Consider the following 14,631-nt stretch of genomic DNA (forward strand, 5'->3'; position numbering starts at 1 on the left):
CACACACACACACACACACGCCTCGCGCCTCCTCTGAAGCCTGGCCTACGTTCTCCCTCCGACGCTGACCTCAAGACAGTGCTGCGTGACCCCGCCTGGCCCGGCTGGCCGCCGACGGCCGCCCTGACATCTCTCCCCCTCCCCACTCACCACCCCAACTCCCAGCGACTCCAGGGTGAAGGCAGGGTGAAGGTGCATTGGGATGGGGGCTCAGATCAAAGATGCCAAGAAAGAAACTGCTGGGGGGCTCCCACCCCCAGGGCCAGCAGACCTCCCTGGCGGGAGGTGTACGCCAGGCAGTACCCAGTTTTATTAAAATAATCAAACAGTCATGGGAGACTGGCTCGGCCCCTCTCCCTGCCCTCCCCCTCTCTGAAATGTATTATTTTGCGGGTTGAAGAGGTCAATAGAAGCGTAAACACAGTGAGTAGGTCTTAGCCTGAGCAGACCCAGTTTGGAGCACCAAGTATCCGAGCTGGGACTAAATGTCAGGGTTTCCTATGGTTTCCCACCCTTGTCTCCCGTACCCCCTCACCTTATTCCTTTCTGGGGCTCTGACTAGAGACGTGGGCCTGCAGGCCTGGGAAGAGGGATGCAGAGAGGAGAAACACGCTGGAGATCAGAGGCCAGCTGGATGTAACATATCCGCTGCAAAATTACAAAGTGGACTGTCCGTCCCTAAAAGTGGGGCGACCAGGGGGAGAAAGCCAGCCCAGCATTTGCTCCAGTTCTCACTCCTCCCTCCAGGTTCTTTGCAAACAACCTTTTGCCGCTGAAGCAGTTTATTTATTTGTGTGAAAACACCCTCAACCGTTTCAGACTGTCAGCTCACAGGACTTTGGGCTCGCTAAGGAGGCGACCCCGGGCCAAAGACTGGAAACAAACATCGCTTCAGGATGAGCTTGAATCTCTGCGCCTCTGGCAAAAGGAAGGGGAAATCCAGAAAGACTTCTCCAATCCCTTTAAATTCTCAGAGATTTGCGGATAAAATAAATTCCCATAAATAAATTGTAGGCCCCTCCCGGGAGGGCAAATCTGAACTCCCCCCAAGTAACTGCCTGGCCAGATTCACTTGGTTCTGGCCACCACTCGAAACTGGGATTTTGAAACCTCGGACGGGAATCTATTCTTGCCAGGTGACAGTCCAAGGCGAAATGCAAGAGAGTCCATTCTTACTTCCACTGTGAAAAACAGCATCTCTGGGAGGGGGTGTTCAGCCGGACCCAGTTGGGGCGGGAAGCCAGGGGGCCCAGGCCAGGTGAAGTGCTGAGCGAAACCCATCCACCACCACCACCACCCCACCATAGCTGTCCAGGGGGACACTCACCTCCAAAAATCCCACCTCTTCTTTCCAGCGCAGAAGCCGGCAGTGGCGCCTTGCTGGGGAGTGGGGGTTCAAGTGGAGAGTTTGCAAAGGGCCCCCCAAAAAAGACCCCCGTTAGGCCGAGCCTTCTTCCAGCGTCTGTCAAGAGTGGTATGTACCTCCCAGCTCGAAGCTGGTTTGTGGTCTTCGACAAATTAAATATTACTATTTATTACCAGGCATACCCCAATAAAATAAAGAGGCAACCAGGCGATACCGACTATCTCACCAGCCGCTGCACCTATAGGACTTGGAGACGTCACGAGTCACGCAACCGGCCCGCGCGCTGTCACGCTCGACTGGGGGGCAGCGCGGAGGTTCATTTCTCCCCGTCTTCGCCCATCAGTCCCGGGCTGCGCAGCCACAAGTTCCAGACGCCTCGGCCGCGGGAATAAATAAAGAAATAAACAAACCCAGCGCTCTTCGGGGAAATGGGGGTGGCGAACATCAGGCACAAATAGAGCCAAGATCGATTTTCTTGGAGGGGGAGGGGGAGGGGAGGGTGGGCAAGGGAGGTGGGAGCGCACCTCGGCCCAAGGCCCCGGGAAGAAATCAGATGGGGGGGGGGGGGCGGAACGAGGTCCCTCGGAGGAGGCACGAGAGTCCCTTTATTATTTAAAAAGGGTTTTTTTTTTTGTTTTTTTTGTTTTTTGTTTTTTGTTTTGTTTTGTTTTGTGGTCCTTGTCTTCCAAAGAGGAGCTCTCAGAACGACGACTCTGGGGCGCCCTGGGCCGGCCCCGTTCGGGCCGCGGTAACTCAGCGCCGGCTCGCAGACCTGCGTGGACGGGGTGGCCAGGTTACCGCGCAGGGGAAACGAGGCCGAGGCGTGGAGGCCAAGAGGGAGAGAGTCGTCCGCAGTGTTCTCGCCGAGAGAAAGCCCACCCTGCGAGAGCGGCTCTAGCCGGGTCCGGGGATGCAACTCGTCCCCAGCCTGTGCCGGCGGGGGCGGGGTGCCGCGGGTGGCGGGGTGGGGATAGAAGGGGGGTTTCTGCAGAGAGCAATCACAGCGGCCGGGCCTGCACCGGGGCAGACGCTCAATTTTGTTTTTTGTTTGGCAATAACGATTCGCATTATTTTTGGTCTCCCCGGTGGGCACGGACTTCAAAGCGCCCCGCGGCGGATGCGCTCTCGGGCTTTTGCGCGCAGCTGGAAACGCGCTGGGTGCAGTTGCGAAACGTACTGCGTAGACGCCCCCGGCGGCGCGGCGGAGGGAAGAGCCGGGCCTGCCCGGGAGCGAGCGAGCGAGCGAGCGCCGGCCCGCGCGAGGGTAAGCTCCCCGCCCGGGGGAGGAGGGCGGTGGACCTCGGCCTCGGCCTCGGCCTCGGCCTTGCCCGCCGCTGCGGGGTTCCAGCCTGGGTTCCGCCCGGCCCTCGCCCCCGGGGCTCTCGGAGCACGGCCTGGCCGCGGGCCCCGGCCCTCTGGGACTGGAGCGGCAGCGCGCAGTCAGGGCCGCCGCGACCGAGCAGCTCCGGGAGCGAAGGTCAGGCCCGCGGGGAGAGGACGCGGGCGTCCCCGGCCAGCCCGGCCGCAGGCCCCGCTGCACGCCCCGCTGCACACCCCGCCGCACACCCCGCTGCACACCCTGCCGCACACCCCGCCGCACACCCTGCTGCACACCCCGCCGCACACCCCGCTGCACACCCTGCCGCACACCCCGCTGCACACCCTGCTGCACACCCCGCCGCACACCCTGCTGCACACCCTGCTGCACACCCCGCCGCACACCCTGCTGCACGCCCCGCCGCACACCCCGCTGCTCCCAGCGGGCGGGCCCCGCGTCCCCGGCCCGGCCAGGCCGCAGTGACTGCCCCCCAAATTCCCTCGTTTCCCAAGTTATCCACGATTCTGCTCTCCCCTTCCGAGGCCCGTACGGTGCAGCGCTTGCTCCCAGGCGCCCAGGGAAGCCGAAATCCTTCGCCCCCAGGCCTCGAGACGGGTTCCCGCTGCGCCCCTGGGCCGAGGTGGGCCGGAAACCGAGGCCTGGGCCCCGCGGCGGGACGGGGAAGGCGGCTCCGGGCCGGGCCGGGCCGGGCCGGGCCCGCTCAGCTCCTTTCCGCCGGGCTCCCTTCTCTCGCATCCCACCCCCGACCGGCTCGGCTCGCGGAGGATTCCGCAGCCGCCGCGGCCCCGACCCGCCGACCCGCCGACCCGCCGACCCGCCGTCCCGGACGCTCCGCTCCGGAGCCCCGACCGCCGACCGAGTAAATTAAAGACCTCAGCCGGGGCGAGCATCTTCATTCTCTCGCCCAGTCATTGGGGAGCGAGTTCCGAAGAGAGGGGCGGCGGCAGGCAGCTTCCCCTTCTGCTACGGGGGCATCGCCCGCTTGCCTCGACCTGCTGGCAGCTGGGTTTGCCCCGGAAATGCATTTTCCTCGTTTTGCAAAAACCTGGCCCCGATTTTAATTTCACCATGGGTAGAAGGGTAGAGGTTTCCACTTAAAAGTCCGAAACAAAACTAGACGAAAGTTAAGTGGAGACCGCTGTGGATCTTCATTCTTGCCTCTGTTTTTAAGAAAGTGGAGTCGCACACCACCTTATTTCTTTCCTCCCCCCCGAAAAAAAAAACTGGCTGAAGAAGACACCCTCGTTTTTCTGCGTCTTTTCCAACGCATCCCTGCCTGACTCGGGTGTCTACTGGAGGCCACAGTAGGGAGAAGGGCAGAGAGGCCTGGAAAAATGAAATAAGAATTTTAACAATAGATATGACCAACGAAACTTGGACCAACTCATTCTGCAAAAGGGAGCCAGACCAAGGGAGAGAAATTCGCTAGTTTCTCAGGGGTCACTTCCCCTCCTGCCTAGTTAAATCTGGCTCTGTTCTTTTTTTTTTTTCTAGGACCATGGTATCTCCCTTCCCAATGTTTTATTCCATTCCTAGTTGCTTCCCTTTGGACAAGAAGCATGTGGGAAGAATACTAGCTATTTCCATTATTTTAATATCCAATATTCTCCTCTAGTATTTTCACTGAGAATTACTACTGCTGCTATGCTTGTTCACACTGATGTTCTGTGCTTTGGAAATATTCCTCCCCGCTCCCCCAAATTTGGCGAGAGTGAGATCCCTTCCTCCCCCCCATCAGGATAATAAAATGAGAAATGGAAGTGGGAGCATCATTCTAGGGGCCCAGCTGAGATCTCAATGCTGGAGATTTGCAAGCTCCCAAAGAGCCGAGAAGGTGGTAAGGAATACAAAGGAGCATCTCTGCTCTTGCCCCTCCAATTTAGAGAGTCCTCCAAGGAGGAGGAGGATAAGGATCTTGAACTGAGAGAGAACCTGGAGCCACCTCCTACCCCGTGGTCCACAATGAGCCTGAGAGCTCCAACCATATCTGCAGCCCAGAACCTGGGCTCCGGTGTAGTCAGCCTGTCCACACAGCCCCCAAAAGATGTGGGGGAAAGAATACTGAATCCCAGGGCTCTGGCCCAGTTTGATAGAGACTCAGGCTAATACCTCCAGGTCTGGCTGTCTGGATACTCCCTCCCTCAACTGGAGGGTGCAGTGGAAATTTGGGAACCCACTGCTCTCGGGAGCTCTGGAAAGACAAATTTTCTTTGGCAAAGGGAACGGTGTCGCGCTGTCGACACAGCAGACTATTTTTCTTGTTCCCTCACGAGGGTGGGGGGAGAGAAAAGAAAGCGAGAAAGAAAGGGAAATTAAATCCACACGTGTTAAGCTTGCTCAAAGGGCCGGATTCAAAACCAGAGACGAAACCGCGACTCCAGTTCTGGCTGCCCGTGGGCCTCCTTCCAGCCAGCCTGGGCCTCACAGAGCAAGACGTCCACACCGGCGAGAACTCCATCTAATGTTTCATAAAGCGCTTTCTTTAAGGGGGGAAGGGACATGGTTCCTGTCTGCGCTGCAGGGAGTCAGAACTCGGTCTATTTGCAGCGAAGCAAACAAAGGGGAGAGCACTCCCCACCCCACCCCCCTTTAGGAAAGTCCAGCTTGACATCTCCTAGTCAAGTCGATGATTCAGGTAACAACTTTATAGGCAAAATAAGCCCGGCCAGTGATTTTGGAAATTTGTAAGGTCTGACCAAGCTTTCGGACTTGGACATGCCTGGGTCAAAGAGAACCTAAAAAGCACTTCTACGGACGCTGGAATTGTCAGTTTAATCTGGGTGGCTACGCCTCGTATCCCTCGCTTCTGTCTTCCGAGGAGAAACTGGCCAGGACCATGGCTACAGGCCCCAGCTGCGGAGGAGCTCTGCAGGGGTGCTGGGAGGTAGGGGTGGAGGACAGAGTGGCCTCCCCACCCCCAGCTGTGAGTGAAAACTCTAGTAATGACTTTGAGGAGGTGAAGGGACACGTGTGGGGGTGCAGATGACGAGGGCGGCCAGACCCCAAACTAGAAGGATCCATCACCAGAACGATTGCTTGGTCAAGACCTCTAATTTTTCTTCCCTTTCAGCCCGGGGCCTTGAGCACCGCAGCCAGTACCCCCACACCACACCCCCATTCTGGGCCTCCTAGAGCTGGGTTTCTGGCCTTTGGAGGCGATCCCGACAGAAGGGTCCAGAAGCGGAGACCCCAGACGCCCAGCTGCCATGCACACACACACCCGGAAAACCCTGGGGTGAAACTGAGGTTTGTCTTGGGGTGCAACTGACAGGCTAGTGGCAAAGAAAAGTTCCTGGTGACCATTTCTGCGCGGTGGGGGGTTGGGGAGGCTCCTGGTCACCATGGCAACCCAGGAGTCCCTTGAATGCTCTCAACAAGGGGGCACCCCAGGACCACTGAGCTTTCCTGGAATAGTGAGTAGGGCCTTCTGAGGCCTGCAAGGCTCTTCCTCCTGTGGCTCTGGGCTTTCCAGAGCCTCCCGTGTGGGTTCAACGCACCAGGGACTGACAAACGCCCCATCTTTGAAACAGAGGAGAAAATCGAGATTTAGTCTCTGCTGGATGGGTTCAGATCTGGAGCAAAAGCCCCCACTTGGATTTGCCCGCCAGTGGTGACCTCAGAGGCCCAGGCTCAGGCAGTGGGAGGGATGCTTTCACCCAAGCCCGAACTCCAAAATCCCAGCCGGGTCTCTTCACACATACTATTCACCCCAATAGGCTTGGCTTTCAAGGCTCCCTGCATTGGTTCAAACAACCCTTTTGCCTGCCTGGATTAACTTCTAAATGGAACAGTCAGGAAGGAGAAATTGTGGCTTTCACGTCTACAAGTCCTTACTGAAAGAAAGAATACATTATACTCCTTTTACAGAAAACATTTTCCATTGTGGATATAATATAAACGGCATTAAAATAGTATGTTGGGGTTCTCTTACTTTCTTCTTGAACCTGTAGGGCGAACTGCCCCTCTTTTTTCTGGAGGTGGGCAGTGCACCATACAGGCTGACTTTTCTGTTTCCATTTTGGAGGCAGCAAGCTCCGGTAAAGAGCCAGGGCACTGACCAACTTAGGAGCCATCGAGGGAGCCAGAGAGAAAACGGGCCTCAGAGAGAAGGGATCCAGGCCTGTGTGCAGGCTGAGACTTCTCTGGCTGCAGGTTTGGGTTTGGGATGGCTCCTCCTCTAGGGTCCTCCCCTCTGTTTCACTCTCTGCAGGGGACACCGTCCATCTCCAGGCTGGTCAGGGAAGACAAAACTCAGCGTCTAATTCCCCCAAAACTCCCACGTGGCCAGTAGTAGTCCCGTTCACCTCTTTCCAGCTTGAGCCCCATGCAGCCAGCAGAAGCAGCCCCCATCATCTTCCCCCCTAAGCGTTTTCCATTAACATTTTCAGAAGAGTCCTGCTTGAGTCTCCACAACCCAAAGAGAGAAATGTGGATATTCGAGGCTCAAAAATCTGCCAGCATTTGAGGTGTGATAATAGCTAACATTTACCGCAGGCCAGGAGCTGTTGTGACACAGTTACGGACACTCATTTAGCTCTTGATAGCTCCATGAGGTAGGTGGCTCCTGAGGCTACAGGCACCCTCTGGTGGGATTTGAACCCAGGCCATCTGATTCCAGAAGCCAGAAGTGGCTCTTTTTTTTTAGATTGATTTTATTTATTTATTTATTTATTTATTTATTTATTTATTTATTTATTTATTTATAAGAGAGAGAGAGAGGCAGAGACACAGGCAGAGGGAGAAGCAGGCTCCATGCAGGGAGCCCGATGCAGGACTCCATCCCAGGACCCCCAGATCACAACCTAAGCCAAAGGCAGACGCTCAACCAGAGTGACTTTTTTGCAAGGACAGGGCTTCTCTATCAAGCCAGGGAAGGGAAAGGGGACGGGAGGAGTCTGTTAAATTGAGGCAAGCACAACGGACCCATTTTAAACATCTAAAGGCACATTCAGTAAAACTAAGGCAGTTGCTGGAAGCTTAGCAATTGGAGCAAGGGCTCAGATCTCTCTGTCCTGTCTCCATCCCCTCTCCTCGCTCCCACCCAGGAAGGAGAAGAAGGCCTGTGTGGGTGAGCCTGCAGACTCAGGTTCAAGAGAACTTTAGCAGGATGGGAGAGGGGACGCAGAGGTGCTGGTATTCTAGAAACCTCAGTGTTCTGTCCCCAGACCTTGGCCCATATTCATCAGGGCCTCAAGCCCCAGTGAAAGCTGCCACCTGGCAGGAGGGAAATGGGGGTGGGTGGGATGTGGGGGAAGGCAAGGATGAGATGCGCCTGACTGTTTTTTTAAAAACAAATAAGTAGCTCAGAGAAGGTGAAGACTTGCCTGGGTCACACAGCCTCTGCTGACATGCACCCAGCTCCTTGCCATTCCTCAGGCTCTGCAGCTTCAGGGAGGGTGTGGAAGGGAACCCCGGCCACATCCCGAGTGGCTGGAGAGCAAGAGTGCCCAGGTGGCTGTGGGCTCAGTGTGCTGAGAGGGTGCCCCCCTCAGAGGCACAGAGGCAGCAATCTCTGTGGCTGCCTGGCCTGCAGGTCCCCTGTGTCCCTCTCCCAGACGCTCAGCTCAGCCCTCAGGGTGGCCCTACCATCTTTGTGCCACCCCAGACCCATTAGCTTCAGGGTGTACATGGATCCCGTAGCCCCCAGGTCCCAATGGCAGGTCTCAGGAAGGTCCCAAGCCTTCTAGGAGCTCCAGATCATGGATCTAGAGGCCTATGTTGGTCCTGAGGCCTCCCCAGGCCTGGCCTTTGGCTTTCCTGCTTCTGGACCCCTTTTCTTGCCACCTGTTTGCCCTATGCGTACTCCTCCCAGGCCAGCCCCTGGCGCAGCGCTGCCTGCCACTAGTTAGGAAGGGAAGGACTTCTTTAGAAGAGGACTCTGAGATCCAGAGCTTGGGAGGAGCAACCCAAAGGAAGGTGCAAGGGGTCCCCACTCTGAAGCCACCACGCCGTGGTTCCCTCGGCCTGGGGTCCGCCAACCCCTTGGCCTTCCAGGGAAATGCCAGATGCGTCCTCTGTGAGGTGGCCACGGTTCCAGATCTCCCATATCTCCCACACCCCTCTCCCTCAGGTTGCTGGCAGACACCACCAAGCTCGATTGTTCTGGGGTTCCTCGCAGACCTCTCAAACGCCAGTTCCTCACCCCCAACAGCTTCCCCAGAGGCCCCACATACCGGCTCCTGGTGTGTCTTGGTGGGGACCCAGGACCCAGGAGTGAGCACCTGCCCCCAGGACACCTGAATCTGGGTGTAGAGAAGGTTGGACCCTCCTGCACTCCCAGCCTCCTTCGCAGCTCCACCTCTTGTAACAAAGCTGAAGGTTCCACTTTCCACCTGGAGGCCTGGGCCATGGGTCCCCTTCTGTTTGGCTGAATATGACATTATCCCTGGGTCTCTCTGTATGACGTGAAGTCACTTGTGGAGAAACTGTGTCTCTCTGCCATTGTGTGTATGCATGTGTGTTTATGTGTGTGTGTGTGTGTATGTGTTGTCATGTCTTCCTCTTATATGTATATTTTTTCTGTGTGCCTCCTTACCCGAAAACACCTGTGAATTTGCGACGCACCCATCCCAAGTGTGTGGCACAAGCCTGTGTGGGTTTGGGTGTCTTTCTGTAAAGGCTCCGTGTGCGCTGAGCCTGCAGGGCAGCCACTAGCCAAACATCGCCACAGGTCAAGTGGTGTCCTGGGCTCATAACCTAGCGCTCGGCTCCCCTCCGTTTTTATTGACCACTTTTATGATTATTATTTTTACCAACAGCTCCGAGTGGCAGCCCCCAGGCCTGGGCCCCCTGGAAGGCAGTCGAAGTTCTGCCAACTACCCCCCACCCCTGCCCCAGGGGGCCAGGGGGGCTGTCCACAGGCGGCTGCGCCACCAGAGTCTATTTTTGGAACCAGATTCCACAGTCACTTCCTGGGAACTGGGTGAGAGGTGCCTGGGAGTGGAGGGAGCCGTCCCCACTGTGCTCAGGGGAAGCCCCACACCCTGGGCAGGTTGGAAAAGTCAGGTGCCCGATGCACAGCCAGCCAGTCGGCGGGGCGCGTTTACCTCCCCCGCGGGCAGAGCCAAGGAGGCCAGGTGGTAACGCGCAAGCACACCCCACTCCCGGGGCCACTGTGCCACCCCGACTGGTGCACACACTCCCTGCGCACCCAATCCCGGCCCTCCCCCAATCTCGGAGGGACAGAGTTGACTCTGAATCCCAACCCTATTTGCTTTTTGGAAGTTGGTTCCCTCGATTCAGGCAGCCTATGACACTGTCCCCCAAGTCCAGGTGGCCTGGTGGGCTCCCCCTCTGATAGGTCTGCTCCTTGCAGCCCTGCAGACTGATGCCACTGAAGGGGTGGCAGGGTAGCTTGCAGCAGTCCTTCTGGAGCTGGGGAGGGGGCACAGCGCTTACCTGGGCTGCTGAGCCAGTCCTGCTACCAGCCCCTCACGGCCCTGAACACCCTGAACACAGCCTTTGGCCTCAGCCACTTCTGTCCCCTGGTGCTGGGAGGAAGCTGGCTTCCCTGAGCCCGCCCCTCCCGATGCTGCTGGCAGGACACTCTGTCTTCAAGAGGTCAAGCGATCAGATGCCCCAGACCCAGCCATTTGGGAGTCAGTTAAAGCTCACACAGCCATGCACAGCCAGCCACTGCATGTCTAGGTACGCAGTTCTGTCTGTCTGTCTGTCTGTCTCACACACACACAGACACACCTGTCCTCAGTTTCATGCAACCTCATGCAGGCAAATATCCACAAATACACTCCTGTTTCAATCACACACACACACACACACACACACACACACAGTCTCCTACTCGTTGCCACACAAAGACATGGCCACACCCCAGAGACAGCGAGTCAGACACGTATAGACACACAATCATGGTCACTCACATATGGAGACATTAACTCAGCCACGAATATGATGACAAACTGTCACACCAGCCCACAGTCACACACAGAAAACCACGCACACACACACACACACACACACACAACTATAATCTTTCCTCCCCCCCCCCCCAAGTCTCATGCACACCAGCCTGGGTGCCGGGATGCACACACTTTTGCGCACAGCTGCATTTACACCAGCTCATTCACGATTCACACTCAGTCCCCATGTCCACAGTCCACCCCACCTCCCCCCTCGGCCTGGAGACTCACATCTCCTCTGCTGTGATCATGCACACAGGAGCACTCAGGGGCTGCCTCCAGCCCAGGAGAAGTACTTGGGTGGGCCCCACCGGGGATCATTCTCCAAGGCCTGGGGACGGTCCTCTGGATAGACTCCTTGATTCAACAGCCACCCCCATCCACTAGGTTGGACAAGACCAGTTCAGGGGAAGAAGGACGTGCGGGTTTTGCAGCAGCCAAGAGAGAAGCCCATCTCCAGGTAAATCCTCACCTTGCAGCCCATGTCTTTCTCAGCCACCTGCCAACCCCAGCAGAGGGCCCGAGGCTTTGACACAGACCGATACCTGAGGGAGGGACCCTAGAGTGGGCTCTGAGTGCTAACTAATCCAGCTCTAATTTTACATGTGGGCAAACTGAGATCAAAAAAAGGAATTGCCAAAGCTCCTCAGGATTTTGGAGCAGAGCTATGACTGGGATCCCCATCTTCTGCCCCCAGTGCAACCCACACTGAGAGATTATAGGACATCCTCCACACACACACTGCCACCACCACCCTTCCACCCACTGGCTTAGTGCAAGCCTAAGCATGAGCTACCTGCCCCTAAGCAAAAATGAGGTATTAGATCCCATCCCATCCCTGCTTACAGCCCTCCAAAATGGCACCTCAAAAGTCTTAGGATAAAATCCCAGCTCCTTCTCACATATTTAAGGCCTTGTGTGAGCTGGCCCCTGCCCATCCTTCTCACCTCATTTCCTGGCCTCCTTTCCGCCTCCACATTCCACCCATCTTGGTCTCTGTTTCTCATTTGCACCCACCTTTGTTCCCACCCCAGGGCCTTTGCACTTTCCATTCCCCCCACCCATTCCCCACCCAGCTCTCCTCATGGACATGCCTCCTAATCATTTTTGTTATGTGCTTGTTTATTATCTGTCTTCACCTCAGACTCTAAGCTGCTGAGGACAGAGAGCGTGGCGCCCATCCCATTTACACAGTCGATGCTAGAGAGATACTTATTGAACAAAGTATATGAAGCTCTTAAACAGCTGGACTCAGAGTCAAAGATGTGAAGACAGAGGACATATCAGGAATCAATAAAGGGCACAGGACTACCTGCTCCAGACAATAAAACAGGATAGAAGTCTAAACAGTGATACGTTTGGACGGAGAAATAAAACCTGTAGCACAGTTTTGGCTTTCTGAGCCTTGAAGCCCTGAAACAGTTCCTCTCTCCCTGCCCCAAGTGCCCCCCAGCCCTGGACCTCCCCTCTCTTGTCCTGTGGACCTTCCTTTTGTCCACCCCTCTATCTGGTCCCAGGAGCCTGGAGAAGGAGCCAGGAGATTAGTGAAAGTGGTATTTTTATAGGCTGATAAAAACTGTGCTTATCTAGAAAGCTTTGTCCCATCTCCCCCCAGTCTCCCTAATTGGTCATTTGCCCAGTGTCCTCTCCACCCTCCCGGCCTCCTTGCCTCTGCTCTTTTCCCCACCGCCCTTCCCTCCAGCAAGGGCTGCCCCACAGGAAACCTTTGCTGGGAGGATTTGTGGGATGGAGGGGGAGGGGTGGTGTTGGGGGAGGGGTGCGGACTTCTCCGAGTGGGTTTGCTGCGCCACTCTTTAATGATGCCAAATATATTAAATTCTATACTCTAGCAGCCTCTTAAATCCGTTTATGGCCCATGCTAGACCCTGGGCTATAATAATAATAAAAATAAAAGAAAGGATTTATGTAGCCAGGGTGTGGACTCGTCACTGGGAGAAAAGAAAGAATTGTTTCTAGCTGATCTCACTGGCCTGTCGCCCACCTCCTGACCTCCTGTTTCCCTGGGGGTGGGGGTGGGGGTCCCGGGGTCAGGAAGGGAGAGGACCAAGTTCCTCCTGGGACAGAGTTAGGAAGCTGCAGAAGATGTCCACTTAAAAGGAGCATTTGCTGGGCTTTCTCAAACTCATGTTTCCAGACCCATCCCTCCATTTCTCTCTTAGGCTCCTGGAGAAGGGCTGTCTTCTGTTATAGTACAAAGAGGAACAGAGACCAGGAATTGAGGAGAGAGCAGAGATCTCTGGGGGGAAAGGCCTCCAGAAGAAGCCCCTATGAGGGACACCTGGGTGGCTCAGCATTTGAGCATCTGCCTTTGGCTCAGGATGTGATCCTGGGGTCCTGGGATTGAGTCCCACACTGGGCTTCCTGCAGGAGCCTGCTTCTCCCTCTGCCTATGTCTCTGCCTCTCTCTCTGTTTCTCATGAATAAATAAATAAAATCTTAAAAAAAAAAAAGTCCTCATGATTGGTCCTTCCGCTCCTGGGCATCGTCACAAGCTGGAGTCCCTCCCTGTCACTCCTGAGTAGTGTGACCTGAGCAAGCCTCTTGGCCTCCCCCAGCCTCAGTGTCTCCATCTGTACAATGAGTCTCATAAGAATACCAGCCTCAGTAGTTATTATATGGGACAAAGAAACAATATATTTAAACGTCAGGCACAGGCTTAGAATAACAAAGACATGTTTGGGGCACGACAACACATAAGCTGAGACAAGCACAATCCTAAAGAATGCTGAACCTCCCTAGACAGGGAGTGGAGGCCGCTTGGGGGTGCAGCCCAGCACTGGAAGGGGAGGAAGAGGAGGTCAGGCACCAGGCTCAGTAGCCTCATGTACACCTGGACCCTAGGGAGGACAGGAGTGCCAGCTTCCAACGTCTGGAAGGAGGAGCCAGGTCTCCTCTGACCAAGGTTTCTGGGGCACAGGAAGCAGGGCAAGGGCAGGAGAATGAAGCAGGAAGGACCTGGAGAGCCCTGGCCTCAGTTCCAGGGGAAGGGGTGGGGAGGGAGAGCAGCGGACCTTCTGTGACTTCAGTATTGCGGGGTAGGGGCCCCTCCCACTGCTACTACAGCACCTCCTGTATCTCTGCTAAGAACCCAAGCTGTCTAGCCATTGACTTCCAGGCCCGGGTCCCCCAGAAGATGACCAGAAGGGTCATCCCCCAGCATCCAGAACCTGAAGAAACATTCACTGGGATGGCTGAAAGACTGAATGGAGCCAAGCCCTCTCTCTGGCTTCATGGTCCTCATCTGGCTGTCCATGAGGCCAGGGTCTGGGGCTGAGAGTGAGATGATCCCATTTCTCTGCTAGCTGGGGTACAATGTCTCAGTTCCTGGGAGTCCCCTTATCAGGAAACTAGAGGAACAGATTGATTGCATTGAATGCCCCAATTTAGCACACCACCCTGTACTCACACCTTTGCATGGCCACCACCCACCCTGACTCTGGACTCGGCCTCTGCAACTTGCTGTGGCCAATGGCACAGAGATACACCCAACACCACATGGGTTTCTACTCTCTTGTCCATCTGCCATCTCCATCCAGAGGCCAGGCTAGCCTGTTGGAGGATGAGACACTGAGCTGAATCAGCCAGTTGTCCCAGCCAAGGCCCCAGAGAAATAAGACAACCCAGCCCAGCCCGGGAAAGCCACCTACATGTCTGCTGTTCACAACCACAAATACCTGAGCAAGCCCCACCTGGCTGACCCCGCTAGCTAACCCGGTCACATAAGCAAAAATAAACCATGACTGGTGAAGCCGCCGTTGTGGTGGTTACCTGCTATGTGGCATCACCTTGGCAGTAGACAACTGATACACAGCCCCCATCTGAATCCAGCCCTGACTATCCCTACCTTCCCGTTTTTTGCCAAGGAAAGGAGTCTTAAGGTCCCAGCTGCACAATTTCAGGCCTTGGGTTCGATTTCCAGGGTTGGTTATTTAAGGCATCAGAAATAGATTGGGGCTTCCAGCTTCAAACCGTGGAAACTAGTGTGG

The 14,631-nt window shown here is 55.8% G+C and overlaps 2 protein-coding genes across 13 annotated transcripts in view; one reads left to right on the forward strand and one right to left on the reverse strand.

Annotated features, from left to right (window-relative positions):
- The window catches only part of TBX5 (T-box transcription factor 5), an 86,894-nt gene that overhangs the window by 46,397 nt on the left and 25,866 nt on the right, over nt 1–14,631 (reverse strand). The window contains exon 1 of one of the 4 annotated variants that reach the window (XM_038575196.1): nt 10,104–10,225. The exons of 1 other annotated variant lie outside the window; for it this stretch is intronic. The gene's annotated coding sequence lies outside the window, so the exon portion shown is untranslated. Of the gene's footprint in view, nt 1–1,327; nt 1,725–3,577; nt 3,692–10,103; nt 10,226–14,631 lie in introns of those variants that run through there. 2 more of the 4 variants (XM_038575198.1, XM_038575194.1) reach the window with 2 other exon arrangements.
- Nucleotides 1,972–13,038, forward strand: LOC119866157. Of its 9 annotated transcripts, none has more exons than XM_038575201.1 (4): nt 1,972–2,630; nt 5,776–5,951; nt 11,012–11,084; nt 12,805–13,038. In XM_038575201.1, the coding sequence occupies exons 1-4, from the start codon at nt 2,277–2,279 to the stop codon at nt 12,862–12,864; spliced, it is 663 nt and encodes a 220-aa protein (XP_038431129.1). In that variant the 5' UTR covers nt 1,972–2,276; the 3' UTR covers nt 12,865–13,038. The 9 variants fall into 9 exon arrangements, 2 of the variants coding, with proteins under 2 accessions (XP_038431129.1, XP_038431130.1); XM_038575202.1 differs by lacking the exon at nt 12,805–13,038 and adding an exon at nt 11,769–12,783; XR_005379185.1 differs by lacking the exons at nt 1,972–2,630; nt 12,805–13,038 and adding exons at nt 6,422–6,857; nt 11,769–12,786 and having other exon boundaries at nt 3,559–5,951.

Source organism: Canis lupus, chromosome 26 (assembly GCF_011100685.1).
Source record: "Canis lupus familiaris isolate Mischka breed German Shepherd chromosome 26, alternate assembly UU_Cfam_GSD_1.0, whole genome shotgun sequence".
Classification (NCBI taxonomy): Eukaryota; Metazoa; Chordata; class Mammalia; order Carnivora; family Canidae; genus Canis; species Canis lupus.

What these genes read in the sequence shown, in the direction of transcription:
- LOC119866157 (XM_038575201.1), top strand. Translation starts at nt 2,277, where the DNA reads ATGCAACTCGTCCCCAGCCTGTGCCGGCGGGGGCGGGGTGCCGCGGGT. An exon ending in AACCCTGGGGTGAAACTGAG is followed by an intron (nt 5,952 to 11,011) that starts GTTTGTCTTGGG and finishes CCCATCCACTAG; the next exon opens with GTTGGACAAGACCAGTTCAG. An exon ending in AGAGAGAAGCCCATCTCCAG is followed by an intron (nt 11,085 to 12,804) that starts GTAAATCCTCAC and finishes TTTCTCTCTTAG; the next exon opens with GCTCCTGGAGAAGGGCTGTC.